At 48.8% G+C, this 17332-nt stretch overlaps 1 protein-coding gene across 1 annotated transcript in view; it reads left to right on the top strand.

The window, feature by feature from the left end:
* camsap3 (calmodulin regulated spectrin-associated protein family, member 3) overlaps window positions 1–17332 on the top strand; it is a 233762-nt gene that overhangs the window by 68870 nt on the left and 147560 nt on the right. The window contains 1 exon segment of the mRNA XM_072491073.1: window positions 6099–6358. Within this exon segment, the coding sequence (XP_072347174.1) occupies window positions 6099–6358 (260 nt within the window).

The raw sequence follows: 17332 nt of genomic DNA, 5'->3' as shown, positions 1-17332 counted from the left end.
GTCTGTGAAAACCTGTCATCCCAGAAACCAGCCGACCAAGCCTGTGTTTACTTATTAACAAGAGGTGAAACATGTTTCCATTAAATAACATTGACTCCTCAAATAATGACCTGTCTGCTAATCTCTCTTTTATGATGAGAGCTGTGAAACCCGTTTCCGCTTTACCTTCTTTCAAAGAGAGTAATCATTAACTCCTTTGAAAATGCAGCCTCCATTTCAGTGTGGCGGCCGTGGGCCTTATTGTGTTGACTGACTGTAAGCGAGAGCAGGAATCTCTACTTTCTGCTGCAAACTGAGCTGGCTTAAGGTTGGATCAAGTGGACGTTCCACGTTGTACATATGATTTGTAGCACAGAAGGAGGCTGTTCAAGAGGTTTTGTTCCATCTGAGCCTTTTCTCTCTTTGCACCGAAACGTGTTCTATTTATGGCACCGATGGAGACCATTCGGCCAGTGGTGTCTGTGCTGCCCCCTATTGGCTATGGCACTCTATGTGCATATCCAGGTGTTGTTTTAAACACTTGAGGGTTTCTGCCTCCACCACCCTTTTGAGACAAGAGTTCGAGACCCCCCGTGGACCTCTGGGTGAAAATATTTATCTTTTCAAAATTAATTCATGGCATGTGGGCATCACTTGTGTGATGAATGTACACATTTCACAAATATGTATTATGTATCTGCTGCAATAGTGTTTTTTTTTAAAGTCCTGAAAGACAGACACTGACTCCAGAAAGTGCAATTAAGATGTTGTAAAAGTAAGAACACAGTTTTTGAAACCAAACTTATTATTGGGGAGTAGAGACAATGGGCTAGATTCTACAGTCGCCCGGCCATGTATTTCTTGGCAGTGTGCCATTTCCTGGCAGCAGGGTTCTGTGTTTCCCCCCCCCCCCCCACACCCACTGGTCAATGGGATTTCCCATTGAGACACCCCCACGCTGCCAGGAAACCCTCAGGTGGGGTGCACTGCCAGTGGGAACAGAGAATCCCAACGGCTGCACAACTTTGGCCTTTGTGTTTAAACCTTCGTAATTGGGTCAAGGGTTTTGAGTGCGATGTAGATGGTGTTTGTATTGCAGGGGCCAGGTCTGTGGCAGTCAGTTTGGAGTCAACATCTCAGGATGTTGAGCTGAACAACAGTTTCTGCAGAAGGCTGTCAGATTCAGCATTAATCTGTCAGGATCTCTCTCGATCTTTGTATCCAAAGTTAGGCAAGTAATACTGTGTTTGCTTGCTTTATTTAAAAGTGGGTTTTGACCAGTGATGGGCTTTGCTTGATTGGAGATAAAGAAGGTAGCAGTTAAGAAGTTGGTGTTTCATTTTATTGAGCATTGTTTATGAGCTATATCTCTGTGCTGTTAAAGGTAGTTTAGTTTGTTTTAATATATCGCGTGTGTGTGGAGTCACTCCCTGGAGCAAAAGTATCCTTTCCTACCAAAGAGAAAATGCTGGAAAACCTCAGTGGATCTGGGAGCATCTGTAGGGAGAGAAAAGAGCTAACGTTTCGAGTCCAGATGACCCTTTGTCAAAGATGTCAAAGACCCTTGTATTCTTTCCTAAGTTTTAGAAATTTAAAAAAAATATTGGGGTTCCTTACCAGTATCCTAGAAAATGTTGAGCGTACCCATTTCAATTGAAGGTCAATTTAGTGTGGCCAATTCACATATCCTGCGCATCTTTTTGGGTTGTGGGGAGAATTTGCAAACTCCACACAGACAGTGACCCAGGGCCAGGATCAAACCCAGATCCTCGGCGCTGTGAGGCAGCAGTGCTAGCCACTGTGCCACCGTGCCGCATCAAAATGCAGTAAATCTGCTTTGTTCTACCTGGGTTCGATCCCAGCCCCAGGTCAACGTCTGTGTGGAGTTTGCACATTCGCCCCATGACTGCGTGGGTCTCAACCCCACAACCCAAAAAGATGTGCAGGGGAGGTGAATTGGCCACGCTAAATTGCCCCTTTGTTGGAAAAAAATAATTGGTACTCTAAATTTATTAAAAATAAATAAATTTGCTTTGTTCTGCTGTTGGGACCTTCAGTTTCTGACCCATTTGAGACATTTCTGTAGTTCACGTCTTGCTTTACCACAAGTTTGGAACCTGAAGTCTTGTGTGATGTGTTAAGTGAGTTGGTTCAACGTTGACTGGAACTGGATGCAGTGAAACTAGAAACAGGCTTCTGACACCGGAGATGGTCCAACACTGTTTTATTGAACTTCCTGACTGCTGTACATAGTCTGCTGTGAGTTGACACTCTATCAATCTAACTGATAAACCTCCTACTGGCTTGACCAGACCAACTCTCTACCTCATGGAGATGGTGCTCACTGGCTTGTGCACTCTTACTATCTCAGTAGCTATGTCCTGTGGAGAGAGGGAGAGTCTTAATGCCCTGTGTGCCTTATAGTGGTCGTGTCCTGTCTGGTGATTGGTTGTTATGTGTGTCGTGTGTGTTCATTGGTTATCCTGTGTGTCAATCACTGCCTGTCTGCATCTCATTATATACATGAGTGGCTATTATGACATTGTGTACTGGGGGTGAAATTAGGAAACACTTCTCAAAAAGCAGAAGTTTGGAACTCTTCCACAAAAGGCAATTGATGCCAGATCAATTAATTTTGAAGAGGAGGTGGTTGGGTAACGGCGGGCGGGGGGGGGGGGGGGAATAAAGCAAATGTGGTCACGTGGCCCCTTAAGGAGCAAGCCGTTGCGGTCCATATGACTGGCTCAAGGTCTCTCGTACGGCGGTGTGCAAATCCCTGCCAGTGGAGGAAAAAGCACGGGGCCCCGGGAGCAGGGGCCTGGGTAGAATGGACCCTCAAGCCGGATGGTGAAGACCTGGTTTAGTGACTCTGTGCTCTTGTACTTATTAATAAGCCATTGTTCAGTTATACTAGAAATCGCCCTCGTATCGCCTCGAGCCACCGAATCCATCAAAGATATTGAAGTATATGAGGCCATATTGGCTGTATGGTGTTGGGTTTCAGATCAGCCAATGGCGGAACAGGCTTGGGCAAGTGGCTCCTTTTCTGCTTCTGTATTCCTGACTTGGCTTCTTTATCCCAACAATTTTCGGAGTCAAAAGGAGAAACGGAGTTTACATTTATATGGTCCCTTTCCTCACAGCCCGTGCAGTCAGTTTGAAGAGTAAGTCACCCGTGTAAAGTTCCCTCTGTTACGCACAGCAAGCTTCCACGAACCAAGAGGACATGGGCCACATTTTTCTTGGGGTTTTTTGAGGGATAAATAAATGGCCACAACACTCGACCCTGTGATATAAACTGGGACATTTCCAGCACTGCTCCTCCTTCCGTAGAGTGAATCTTTGTGCTCCCCTCACCCCCCTTTTTAACCTGTTTGCAATTGGCTATTGGACACCATTGTTTAAGTCTGGAATGCTAAATGATCTGTAATGTGAGAGAACCCACTTCTTTAAGCCTTTTTTGTTTATTTGCATTGCATTAATATATGTTTATGTAAATAGTGATATAATATATACGTGCGCACACACCTGGGTGTTGTTTTCAGATGTATAAAATGCTTTTGCATTGGTTGTTGGGATTTTAAGAGGTGCAATGCTCGTTGGTAAGTGCCTCTTAGAGCAGCAACTGATCAAACGGCTTCAATTTGCTTCCTGCAAAAGCCTTTTGCTGGACTGCGTTAACTCTGTATCATCCTGGAATGTCTCGTGGCAGCTAACAGCCGATACTGGACTCCCCACGTTGAAGCGGCCACTTGTGAACCCCGCTCAGAAACTCTGAAATGATGGCTCGTTGATGATGAAAGGGTCTTAGGAATCCCTACAGTGCAGAAGGAGGCCGCCTTATCCCTGTAACCCCACCTAACCTTTGGATACTTGAGGGACAATTAATCATGGCCAGCCCGCCTAACCTCCCCACCTTTGGGCTGTGGGAAGAAGCTAGAGAGCGGCCAAACTCCACACAGTCACCTGAGGTCAGAATCAAACCCGGGTCCCTGGCACTGTGAGGCAGCGGTGCTAAACTCTGCTGCCCGTTGAGGTACATCTCACAGCTGGAACCCACAACCTCCTGCCTGGCTGGCTCTGTGTTTTATCAACAAGTCGTTCAGGCGCTTACTGGTTTAAACATAAAATGATGCAGGATGGACAGATGACTATGCCGACTTGACTCTTCCCTAATTCAGCCTTCTCACATTTTTATTCCCCCTATGGTTGCTCTGTCCAGATTTTGCTTCCCAAGTTTCTTTTTAAGAAATTCCCTTTTTGAAAGTTACTATCGAAATTGACTTCCCTTTCCGGCAGCACATTCCAGAATGTAACAACTCACTATTTTTTTGTCATGCTCTCTCGGTGCCTCCCAGTGTTGCTGAGTAACCAACTTGAGGAATAATGTCAAACCGAGCTCACCGCCCTTCCTTTCCTCCCCTTCCCTTTTCCGTGGCCTGCCTGCCTTTTGCTTGAGGAATTCCAGCGTGATACTTTAGCTGAGCTATTGTCGTTGTGACCATCCTCCTTTCTCTCGCTCTCGCACAATCTGCGCTGTACTAACCGAATGGCAACGCTTTTTGCTCGCAGAGGGAACATTCATTGCCGTAGCGCCCGGCTTGGGCAGGCACGGTGGCACAGTGGTTAGCACTGTGGCTTCACAGCGCCAGGGTCCCAGGTTCGATTCCCGGCTTGAGTCACTTGCTGTATGGATCTGCACATTCTCCCCGTGTCTGCGTGGGTTTCCTCCGGGTGCGCCGGTTTCCTCCCACAAGTCCCGAAAGACGTGCTTGTTAGGTGAATTGGGCATTCTGAATTCTCCCTCCCGTGTACCCGAACAGGCGCCGGAATGTGGCGACTCGGGGATTTTCACAGTAAGTTTATTGCAGTGTTAATGTAAGCCTACTTGTGACAATAAACATTATTATTATTCTCTAGACATTCCAAAGTGTTTTGCGTGCGCCTGTTTTCACTTGGGGAAATGAGAGCGGCTGGTTTGACCACAGCAAGCCCCACGGGCATCTAGCGGGAAAGTAGAGTGTTTTGAGGCCAAGGGTCAGCTGTGATTTTATGAAGTGGTTGGACAGCCATAAGATGTAGGAGCAGAAGTAGGCCATTCGGCCCATCGAGTCTGCTCTGCCATTCAATGAGATTATGACTGATCTGATATGATAATCCTCAACTCTACTTTCCCGCCTTTATCCCCATAACCTTTGATTCTCTTACTGATTAAAAATCTGTCTCGGCCTTGAACATACTTAACAACCCAGCCTCTACAGCTCTCTTGTCGTAAAGAATTCCACAGATTCACTACCCTCTGAGAAGAAATTCCTTCTCACCTCTGTCTGAAATGGGCGACCCCCTTACTCTGAGAAGATGCCCTCTGGTCCCAGACTCTCCCACAAGGGGAAACAACCTCTCCGCATCGACCCTGTCAAACCCCCTGAGAATCCGATATGTCTCAATAAGGTCGCCTCTCATTCTTCGAAACTCTTTGAGGGGCTGAATTGCCTACCTCCCACTCCTGTTTTTGATGTGAATGACCGGATAGTCGATTGTGAATTGTTGGTTATGGGATAAATATTGGCCAGGACTAATTCTCTCTCCCCAAGGTGTGCAATTGCGCAACAATTTGAAAATTATTGCGCACATCTACCAATCTCTTTGAGACCCGAGTGACCACATTGAAAGGACTATGTCGTACTAAAATAAGCCATGCACAAAATAGGGGGAACGTTTGCCAGGATATAGGAAAGGGCTTCCCAGCTGCTCTTCAAATTCGTGGCAAGAAATTGTTCCCACCCATGTGAATGACCTCTGCTTTTTGACCCCACAAATGGAAAGGCGGCACCTCCCCGCCATGCAGCTGTCCCTTGCTACTGCATGAGAGTGGTGGCCTAGATTCTGTGACCAAGTTACCAGTGGGACTTGAACCCACAACCTTCTGATTTTGAGGAGTGTGCGCTACCCACTAACCCGCAGCTGATGGCAATGTTTGCCACAAAATAAATTGTCACTTTTTTTGAAGGGGGGGGGGGGGATGTTTCCATCTTCAAATCAAACGTGTTTGTGGACATGAAGAAAATTGGCAATTGCAGGACTTTCCTAATTTATTTTTTTTGTCTCGCTTTTTCCAGAGACTGTGCCGGATGAGCTGAGGGAGCCATTTTACACCGACCAATATGACCAGGAACACATTAAGCCGCCAGTCATCCGTCTGCTGCTTTCCTCGGACATCTACTGCCGGGTCTGTGGCCAGACCCTGCCGCAGGATGAGCTCGGCCTGCCTCAGGATAACATGGCCGTCCTCCAGGCTCTGTCGCGGAAAGGACTCCAGGTGAAGGACCAGGAGGCAGTGGTAACCAGCGCCGACCTCAGGAAGAAGCCCATCAACATGGTAAGGTTTGAAATGTGTGGATACGAGCTGCCAGGTCCATTGGGTTGGAACAGGGAGCTGGGTTCGTGTTCCTGTGAAACTTTTATTGCCCCTGGTTGTATTTTATTTGAGGTTCTTGAGCCTGCTGTGCCGAAGTGCCACACCTATTGTTCACTGTATTTCATGGGAGCATTGGGAACATAGGAAAAGGAGTATGCCATTCGGCCCATCGGGCCTGCTCCACCATGCATTACGGTCATGGCTGATCGAACACTGTGCGGGGCAGCATGGTAGCATAGTGGTTAGCACAGTTGCTTCACCGCTCCAGGATCCCCGGTTCGATTCCCGGCTTGGGTCACTGCCTGTGCGGAGTCTGCACGTCCTCCCCGTGTCCGCGTGGGTTTCCACCGGGTTCTCCGGTTTCTTCTCTCAGTCCAAAGATGTGCAGGTTGGGTGGATTGGCCATGCTAAATGTCCATGCTTAGTGGACAAAAAAAGGTTAGGTGGGGTTGCGGGGATGGGGTGGAGGCGGGGGCTTGGGTAGGGCCCTCTTTCCAAGGGCAGGTGCAGACTCGATGGGCTGAATGGCCTCCTTCTGCACTGTAAATTCTATGATTCACTTCATTGCTTTTTACACTCACTAACCAGTTACATTATTGTTCAGGACACTATCCATTGGGCGTCAAGGTGATGCAGTGGTTAGCGTGGGGGGTGATGCTAATTGAGATGGACAGCATACACACTCTTTCCAAGTCGTGTTCTCCCTGTGCCCCCTGAGCTGTGCCAATAATCAGAGCAAAACGCCATCACTGTGCAACGTCTTAAGACTTCCCCCTAACTGATCCTTTTCACAAAGTTCACGACTTCCAGTTCCTCTTGGAGGGACTGTAGGTCGTGTGACAGTGAGTAGCAGCTGTGCCCTCCATGGTTGGCGGCAGGTGCCTGATGGGATGGTTAATTGTCCGGGGTGATGTGTGTATTATTTATTTATTTGTCTGGGATTCTTTTTTTATAACGTTTTTACGTCCTGTCGAGCTCTGGGATTTGCAGAAGGCTGCAGATGCACGCCACGCTTTAGGGCTTTTAAGTTATGTTAACTAATTTTGTTTCTCAGGGGAGTGGCATGTTGTCTTGGTTGTGTGTGAGGGGAGCTTTATCAGGGGGAAGGGAGGGGGGCGGGTGCTGTGGTCTGGGCAGGCTAATGGGATCCATGTGGGGACCAGGCCAATGGAGAGGATAATGATGCCAGATATATCTCCCCATCTCCCTGGTGGAGCAGCAGGCTTTGATCTGATGGCAGATTCCTGTTGGTTAGCTGGCGATGCCAGAGACTGTAATGGGGCAGCCTCAAGGCCACAGTGTACAGTGCAGTGTAAACATTCCTATTAAAAGGTTCAACCATTGATCCTGTCTCCGGAGAGCTGTAAGAATGTTCAATGGGCAAAAAAGGCTTGATTTAAATCTTAACGTTTCTGACAGTTTGTGTTGATTTGCAAGGATTGGTGAGTTAACTTCTGAAGAAGCGTTATTAATTGTGTGATTTTTTGAGACTAGGTTGTAATGTTTTTTGACTGGTTTGATGTGAACATAGAACATTAGATTTTGTTTGATAAACCAAACTATTTATTACTAACACTACATGAACGAATAACTAAAATGAATAATGAAATGAATGAAAATCGCTTATTGTCACAAGTAGGCTTCAAATGAAGTTACCGTGAAAAGCCCCTAGTCGCCACATTCCGGCGCCTGTTCGAAGGTAGGAAATACAGAAATGAATTTGCACACAGCAAGCCCACAGACAGTTGTCTGATGATGACCAGATTATCTGTGAATGTGGGATAAATACCGGCCAGAATATCCGGGAGTGCTGCGTTTTCTGAATAGTGCCGATGGAGCTTTGAGTCCAGCTGAGGGGCCAGATAGGGTCGGGGTTAATGTCTCCTCTGGAAGATGGCATCTCCCAACAGTGCAGCAGCCCCTCAGTACTGCACTGGCCATGAGTGGCACAGTGGTTGGCACTGCTGCCTCTCAGCACCAGGGACCCAAGTTCAATTCCGGCCTTGGATAACTGTGGATTTTGTACATTCTCCCAGTGTCTGCGTGGATTTCCTCTGGGCTCCCTCCGCAGTCCAAAGGTGTGCAGATTGCGTGGGGTTACGGGATAGGGTGGGGGAGTGGGCCTTCGTACGTTTCTCTTTCAGATGGTCGGTGCAGACTCGATGGGCCGAATGACTTGCTCTGGGGTGTAGGAATTCTGCAGTGCCCAGGATGAGCCAGGTATAATCATCACTCCCATTATCGGGAAGCTGTCTTTCAGATAAGACAGCAAACCAGGGCTCTGTCTACCTTCCAATTTTATAAAATATAGGGCAGCACAGTGGCGCAGTGGTTAGCACTGCCACCTCATGGCGCCGAGGTCCCAGGTTCGATCCCAGCTCTGGGTCACTATCCGTGTGGAGTTTGCACATTCTCCCCGTGTTTGCGTGGGTTTCGCCCCCACAACCCAAAGATGTGCAGGGTAGGTGGACTGGCCACGCTAAATTGCCCCTTAATTGGAAAAAAATTAATTGGGTACTCTAAATTTATTTTTAAAAAATAATAATATAGTGACACTTTAAAACAAAACTGACGGCTGTTTCCTACATTACATTTCGAGAGTATCTCATTGGCTGTAAAGCGCTTTGAGACATCTGGCAGTTGTGAAAAGCACCAAATAAATGCAACTCTAAGGGCAGCACGGTGGCGCAGTGGGTTAGCCCTGCTGCCTCACGGCGCCGAGGTCCCAGGTTCGATCCCGGCTCTGGGTCACTGTCTGTGTGGAGTTTGCACATTAGAACAGTACAGCACAGAACAGGCCCTTCGGCCCTCGATGTTGTGACGAGCTTTGTCCAAAACCAAGATCAAGCTATCCCACTCCCTGTCATTCTGGTGTGCTCCGTGTGCCTATCCGATAACCGCTTGAAAGTTCCTAAAGTGTCCGACTCCACTATCACAGCAGGCAGTCCATTCTCCCCGTGTTTGCGTGGGTTTCGCCCCCACAACCCACAGATGTGCGAGGTCGGTGGATTGAACACGCTAAATTGCCCCTTAATTGGAAAAAAATTAATTGGGTACGCTAAATTTATTTATTTTTAAATGCAAATCTGTCTCTCATCTTGATGGAGCATTAGGGTCAGTGTAGGGTATTTGGACTGGGGACTTGAAGCTCTGATCTGGCAATTTCTTTTTGTCTCCTCTCTTATTCTTGTTGGACTTCCATTTAACTCGCATGGAGTTGAGATAAATTATAATTCAAGTTTTTAAGAGTACCCAATTTTTTCCAATAAGGGGCAATTTAGCGTGGCCAATCCACCTACCCTGCACATCTTTGGGTTGTGGGGGTGAGACCCACGCAGACACGGGGAGAATATGCAAACTCCACACGGACAGTGACCCAGAGCCGGGATCAAACCCGGGTCCTCGGCACTGTGAGGCAGCGGTGCTAGCCACTGCGCCACAGGTTGCCCTTATTATAATTTAAAGTTAATTTATTGTCCAGCCCTAATGGATTTACTTGCCCATGTTGGAGGGCAGTTAATCAGCCACCCTATCTGAGGACCCAGGTTCGATCCTGGCCCTGGGTCACTGTCCGTGTGGAGTTTGCACATTCTCCCCGTGTCTGCGTGGGTCTCACCCCCCACAACCCAAAACGATGTGCTGGGTGGGTGGATGGCCACAGTAAATTGCCACCCAAAAAATGTTAATTGGGCTTTAAACTCTGAAATTCAGAGCTGTGAATCTGTTTTTCTCTTGGGAGCATTCACAGCTAAGAGGTGCTCCACCAAAGGGCGAGATCGCTTGCCAAACTGATGTACAGTAAACGTTTGTGTTACCTGGCTGTCGACTAGCTGGAATTTCTGACGTTCCCTAAGACTAATCTTAACCGGAAGCTATTATGAAGTTATCTGGATCCCATACCTGCACACTATTATTTTTTTTTACTTTTGTTGAAAGATATGTGAAGAGAATACTGTTCTTTACCATCCTGAGTATATCATTTCATGCTGCAGGTATCTGGCTGTGCTCCATCAGTAAGTGGAGCTCCCCTTTCACCGTCATTTTTTTTTTTTTTTTGATAAACCGACTCCACCCATTCCCCGCTCCTGCCAGATAATAAAAATTTTGCTGGAGATTTATTTTGGTTTCCAATGGCGAAACCCGGTCTTGCTGGGGGGAAACGGGTTATTTGAATGTCAGGAAGTGGGAGGTTGTGTTATTTTTGGCGCTGGGCTACTGGGGGCGCAGCTAGGAGCTGTTCTGCTGGAATCGGCCGTAAAGGCAGCGGTGGGGACCCTATAGACCATAAGACCGTAAGACATAGGAGCGGAAGTAAGGCCATTCGGCCCATCGAGTCCACCCCACCATTCAATCATGGCTGATTTCAACTCCATTTACCCGCCCTCTCTCCATAGCCCTTAATTCCTCGAGAAATCAAGAATTTATCAACTTCTGTCTTAAAGACATTCAACGTCCCGGCCTCCACCGCCCTCTGTGGCAATGAATTCCACAGACCCACCACTCTCTGGCTGAAGAAATTTCTCCTCATCTCTGTTCTAAAGTGACTCCCTTTTATTCTAAGGCTGTGCCCCCCGGGTCCTAGTCTCCCCTGCTAATGGAAACAACTTCCCTACATCCACCCTATCTAAGCCATTCATTATCTTGTAAGTTTCTATTAGATCTCCCCTCAACCTCCTAAACTCCAATGAATATAATCCTTGAGACCCGTAATGATGTGGCACATGGCGGGCAGTGTTGCTCAACTGACCTTCCCCTCTTCCCCCCCCCCCCCCCCCCCCCCCCAAAAAACAAAATCCGTAAAGTCCGAATTAATTTAACCCCTTCCTCACTCCTTAATGTGGGCAGTAGAAGAAATATTTGCATTTATATGGTGCCTTTTCGTGATCTCCACGGTGCCCCAAGTTTGTCATCGTATGATGCAGGAGATGTGACCGCCATATTTGTGCACAGTCAGATGTTGGCCTGCTCCCAGAACTCTTGTTATTTTACTTTTCAAAATGGTGCTGTGGGCTCTTGCTCACTTCAGCAGGTCGATGGGGCCTCGGATTGATGACTCTGCTGAAATGGAGATCCAACACTCTCCCTCCCCACTGCACTGGGAGTGTCGGCCTAGATTTTGTGCCGCAGCCTGGTTTAGTTCAGTTGGGCAGCTGAGATTCCAAACTCGTTTCCCCTCCTGTAGTTAGCCTCCCCCTTTTTCCTCCCTTCTCCGAAGTGGCCACTATTCGAGAGCTGTGAAAACTCGATCTGCTGTCAAATCCCCGGAGGAGTCCGGTCGAGGGACTGACTCTTGCTGTTTCTTAGCTGGTTGCTAGGGGCTGACCGGCTTCACTATTGAGGTGGGTCCAGTGACCTCTTTGAAAATGTATAGTGTTGTTCAATAATTGAGGTGAATTGGACATTCTGAATTCTCCCTGTGTACCTGAACAGGTGCCGGAATGTGGCGACGAGGGGATTTTCACAGTAACTTCATTGCAGTGTTAATGTAAGCCTACTTGTGACAATAAAGTTTATTATTATTGTACATAAAGCTCCATATGTTTGCAGACTGCTCTCTCTCTCTCTCTCTCTCTCTCTCACCCTTTCCCCTCCTCTCTGCAAGAAGGGGGAATCCACACTGAAGAATTAAAGGGCAATAGTTTATTTCAAGAGCCCGGGATACTTGGTGCTACCCAACCGAGTGAGTGATCGGCCAACTTTATATCGGATGTACTCAACTTGTCCCATCCCCTTGATGGGGAAGCACATGTTTTCCCCCAAGGATTCTGGGAATGGATACAGGTTATGACACTCCTCTCCTCCCCCTTTCTCCTTCCTCGCCCTTCAGGGGGACACTTTGAAATTAAATCCTCAAAAGGGTTGTGGTGTTGATGACCTCCTGCTTCCCCCTCTCCATTCCTCCTTGGGAGATGTTCCGTCAAGCTCAGATACAGCTGTTTTCCCCCTCCACACACCTCTGGTGGCCCCTTGTACAATTGAGCCTGGACTGGAGGCTGATGTGTGAGGCATGTTCCCTGCCTGCTGTGTGGACAGGGGAGGTATGAGGGCTTCCCCAGCCCTCAGATTCTACACCCCTTCACTGCTGGTCTTTTAAACATCCCCAGTATTCTTCACCCCACCAATGGTATGCCTTCAGCTGCCAATTCACTCCTCAAAACCCATGTGCCTGTCTCTCTTCCTTTAAATTAATCCTTAAGCTTGACATCTGACCAAAAAGTTGGTCACCTGTTCTAATAGCTCTTCCTTCAGCTTGGTGCCTTTTTGTTCTTTGCTTAATATTCTCCAAAGTGCCTTGGGATACTTTATTGCATTAAAGGTGCTATCTAAATGTAGGTTGTTGTTTGGTCTGATTGGCAGCGGTGGTTGTTGGTCAGGTTACTGGTAGAACTTGGACCTTCCACAGGGCCAGGCTTTCACCCAGAAACCCCTTCCCAGGACATGGGGGAGTGCCTGGTGCGGGGCTGGGTCGCGCGCGGGGCCTGGGTCGCGCGCGGTGCCTGGTGCGGGGCTGGGTCGCGTGCGGGGCCTGGTGCCGGGCTGGGTCGCGCGCGGGGCCTGGTGCCGGGCTGGGTCGCGCGCGGGGCCTGGTGCGGGGCTGGGTCGCGCGCGGGGCCTGGTGCGGGGCTGGGTCGCGCGCGGGGCCTGGTGCGGGGCTGGGTCGCGCGCGGGGCCTGGTGCGGGGCTGGGTCGCGCGCGGGGCCTGGTGCGGGGCTGGGTCGCGCGCGGGGCCTGGTGCGGGGCTGGGTCGCGCGCGGGGCCTGGTGCGGGGCTGGGTCGCGCGCGGGGCCTGGTGCGGGGCTGGGTCGCGCGCGGGGCCTGGTGCGGGGCTGGGTCGCGCGCGGGGCCTGGTGCGGGGCTGGGTCGCGCGCGGGGCCTGGTGCGGGGCTGGGTCGCGCGCGGGGCCTGGTGCGGGGCTGGGTCGCGTGCGGGGATGGGCCATGCCAAGCAGATTTAATACTGAGTGCTTGGAAAGTGAGATCTTGTCCATTTGTTTTTCTGGATCAGGGTTACCATTCTGGTGCCCCCATGTCCCGGGAAGGAGTTTCTGTATGAAAAGTGTGTGCTCAAGAAGTGAATGATTATGGCTAAAATCTAGCTGCACTCTGCTCCTGAAATAAATTCTACCTGTGTCAACCATTGTCCTTCTTCCCAGAATGTATTAGAGAAGTATTTCTTTGGTAATCTAAGTTGATGAAATGTTACCGGCACTGTGTTGATGTCATTTGGTCTCTCTGGAGTTCGTCCATAGAATCCTTGCAGTGCAGAGAGAGAGAGGACATTCAGCCCATTGAACCTCCTGAAAGAGCCCCCTACCTCGGCCCAATCGGCTGCCCTCACTGAACCGGCACATTGGGCTGAGGGAGGAAACCGGAGGAAACGCACGCAGACACTGGGAGAACGTGTAGACTCCACACAGACAGTGATCCAAGGCTGCAATTGAACCTGGCGCTGTGAGGCGGCAGTGCTAAACACTGCCGCCCGAGAATGAGTAATGCTCCTCTTCTGAAATGTTGATTATCTGAAACACTGGACATAAATGATCTCAATAAAACGAACAATGCCCTGTGTTTATATTGATCATTCATGACCCTTGCCTTTTCGCCAATTAAGTACTTGTAATGTTTATTAGTGTCATGGCTTGGGTTTACATTGCAATGAAGTCACTGTGAAAATCCCTTAGTCGCCACACTCCGGCACCTGTTCGGGTACACCGAGGGGGAATTCAGAATGTCCAATTCACCTGACAAGCACATCTTTTCGGGACTTGTGGGAGGAAACCGGAGCACCCGGAGGAAACCCACGCAGACACGGGGAGAACGTGCAGACTCCGCACACACAGTGACCCAAGCCGGGAATCGAGCCCGGGCCCTTGGCACTGTGAAGCAACAGTGTTAACCACTGTGCTACCGTGCCACCGCCTCCGTGTAGTCACTGTTGCAATGTGGGGAGCGCGGCAGCCAAATTGAGTACAGCCAGATCCCACCGATGTGGTCTTGACCAGACCAAATCTGTCAGTGTGATGCTGATCAATATTGGCCAGGACACATGAAAGACTGACTGTTCTTAATTGATCTAGCGCCACGGGATCTGTGACATCCCGCGACAGGGCCCTGCGTTTGATATCTCCTTGGGAAGATGATACCACCTGATAATGTGGCACTGCTGAGTGTGGCACTCCCTGTGTGTCGGCCTTGATTAGAGAGAGAGACTTGAGTCAACAACCCAAGGTCTGTATTGATTAATGTTCGTTGCAGCAGCCCATTGGGACGGGTGACTAATGCCTTGTATCACACTATTGGAAAATGTTTGTTGGTGGGAGGGGTGAAGGAGTGTTTGGGTGCATCATGCAAAAGGAATGCACCCTTTTATGATTAAAATGATTTATTCATCGGTGTGTGGACACGTGCAGTCCAGGACGGATGAGCTTGTCTGACAGCTGTTCAAAAGCCTGTCTGACGACAGGACTGCCCACTCCTGTTTGGAGCTTTACTGAAGAAAGACTGGTTTCTGTACAGCATCTTCCCATATGGCTTAACAGCCAGTGAGTAATTGTACTTGCTTGCGATGGGTCAGTAAGACTCTGCGAACAGCAATGCAATGACGCACCGTTAAATCTGTTGCACAAATCGAAGGCTAAATATACGGGCATTGGGTGAACTCCCCTGTTCATGTCAGATTCTCACCATTTGGGATCCTACACTTCTGAACAAGCAAATGGTTTTGCTTTAATGTCCTATCTGAAAAGGTGGCACTTTAAAAAAAAAAAAAAAAAAAAAAAAAATTTTTTAGAGTACTCCATTCTCTTTTCTTTCCCAATTAAGGGGCAATTTCGCGTGGCCAATCCACCAACCTGCTCATCTTTGGGTGAAACCCACGCAGACACGGGGCGAATGTGCGCACTCCACACGGACGGTGACACGAGGTCGGGATTGGGCCTGGGTCCTCAGCGGTGCTAACCACTGCGCCACCGTGAGGCGGCACGTTTTTGTGGTGGTGGTATTGTCACTGGGCTCGGAATCCAGCCACCCAGGGTAATCCTCTGGGAACCGGGTTTGAATCCCACCAGGGTGGATGGTGAAATTTGAATTCAATACAAATCTGAAATTAAAAGTCTAATGATGACCATGAAACCATTGTCATAAGACAATAAGAGATAGGAGCAGAATTAGGCCTTTCGGCCCATTGAGCCTGCTGCGCCATTCGATCATGGCTGATGTGCTCCTCAGCCCCATTCTCTTGCCTTTTTCCCGTAACCCCTGATCCCCTTATTAATCGAGGACACCAGATTTGTGCTTGAGATGCTGTTACCTACAGGGCTGCGGACTAAGAGCTGGAAAGTGGAATTAGACCGAACCGTACTTTCCTGGAACATAAGAACCAAAAGCAGGCAATTTAGCTTCTCGAGCCTGCTCCACTGTTCAGTACGATCATGGCTGATCTCATCATGGCTTCAATTCCACCATCCTGCCTGTTCTCCATAACCCTTCAACCCATTGCTAATTAAAAATGTCTAACCCCTCAAATTTACTCACCGTTCCAGCGTCCACTGCACTCTGGTGTTGCGAATTCCACAGATTCACGACCATTTGGGAGAAGTAGTTTCTCCTCAAATCTGTTTTAAATTTGCTGCCCCTAACCCTGAGACTGTGACCTCTCGTCTAAAACCCCATCTGGTTCACTATTGCCCTTTTTAGGGAAGGCAGTCTGCCGTCCTTACCCGGTCTGGCCTACATGCGACTCCAGATCCATAGCATGTAGTGTGCTCTCAGAGGAGTGGGCAATAAATGTTGGCACGGCCAGTCCGATCCACGTCCTGTTGCTAACTTTTGGTTGGCTCTTAATTTGGCTCTGTTTAATTACGTTTGCTCAAGAGTCGCCAGGTATCTTTCGACACCGCCACAAGGTTCAGAACCGAATACTGATCAATGACTCGATACACCAGTTAGTAAGTTCAAAAGCAATGCTCATTTATTTACACACAGTCAAATCTACTCATGCATAAACTCTACAAACTAAACTACCACTATTACTAAAGCCTATACTTCGCTTCGGGCGCCCACTCAGTCAGAGGAACAATGGCCGTTGCTCGGTTCTGAGGCTGCTGGGTTGAGCTGTTTACAGGGTAGCAACTAGGAGCGTCTATCTCGTAGCGTGCGTTGACTTGGGACTTACTTGGTCTGCTGTAGATGCTAGGCAGGTCTCTCTCTTCGGTCAAAGCCAGAGGAGGAAGATTCTCCCTTGGGTGATACCTCTTATACCCAAAAGGGCTTTGTGCTCTTTTGGGCGGGCCTTGAACTTGGTCTCAACTAATTGGGTCTTTCCCAATCATCGGTATCGATTTTCCTCCAATAGAGGGGTGGTTCCCTGATCGCTGGACGTGTCCTGGTGACTGAAGCTGTCGTAACATTGTGTATCTAAATGTTTCCCTTTTGTCCCCGGAGATGGCTCATTAGTATGTAGATCGTTTGGTAGTTTCTGTCCTTTCTGAGCGTTTAAGGTTCTAATCAACAGACAGAGCTTGCACCTGCTTGTTTCTTGGCATTGTCCAATTTTCCCTGCAGTCTTTGCGGGTGTCCATTTTGTAATCGGGACGTGGCCATCCCAGATGGCTACAGTCCCATGAATGAGGTTTAGAATAACCTTCCAATAATGGGGCATTCTCTCAGTGCTACACCGAGGGTTGAGCTCTTGTGTTAGGAACGGCTGAACATTTGAGGCCTTAGTGAGCTGAATCCCGAATCCGAAACCTTTGAACTGTGTGGGTGTTGAGAGTTGATGAGAATTTCAAAATGCCAGACACTCCCTGTGGTACCCTCAATAATGACGCTTAGAGTGTAAATGGTAAAGAAGGCTTTAATAAACTAAGAACTAGATTGGTGCCGAGACGGGTGCTAACAGCTATGCCGCCCACAAGGCGGCCCCTTGTATACGGCT

The sequence above is a fragment of the Scyliorhinus torazame genome, chromosome 27 (assembly GCF_047496885.1).
Source record: "Scyliorhinus torazame isolate Kashiwa2021f chromosome 27, sScyTor2.1, whole genome shotgun sequence".
Taxonomy (NCBI): Eukaryota; Metazoa; Chordata; class Chondrichthyes; order Carcharhiniformes; family Scyliorhinidae; genus Scyliorhinus; species Scyliorhinus torazame.
This window is presented reverse-complemented; position numbering and strand designations above follow the sequence as displayed.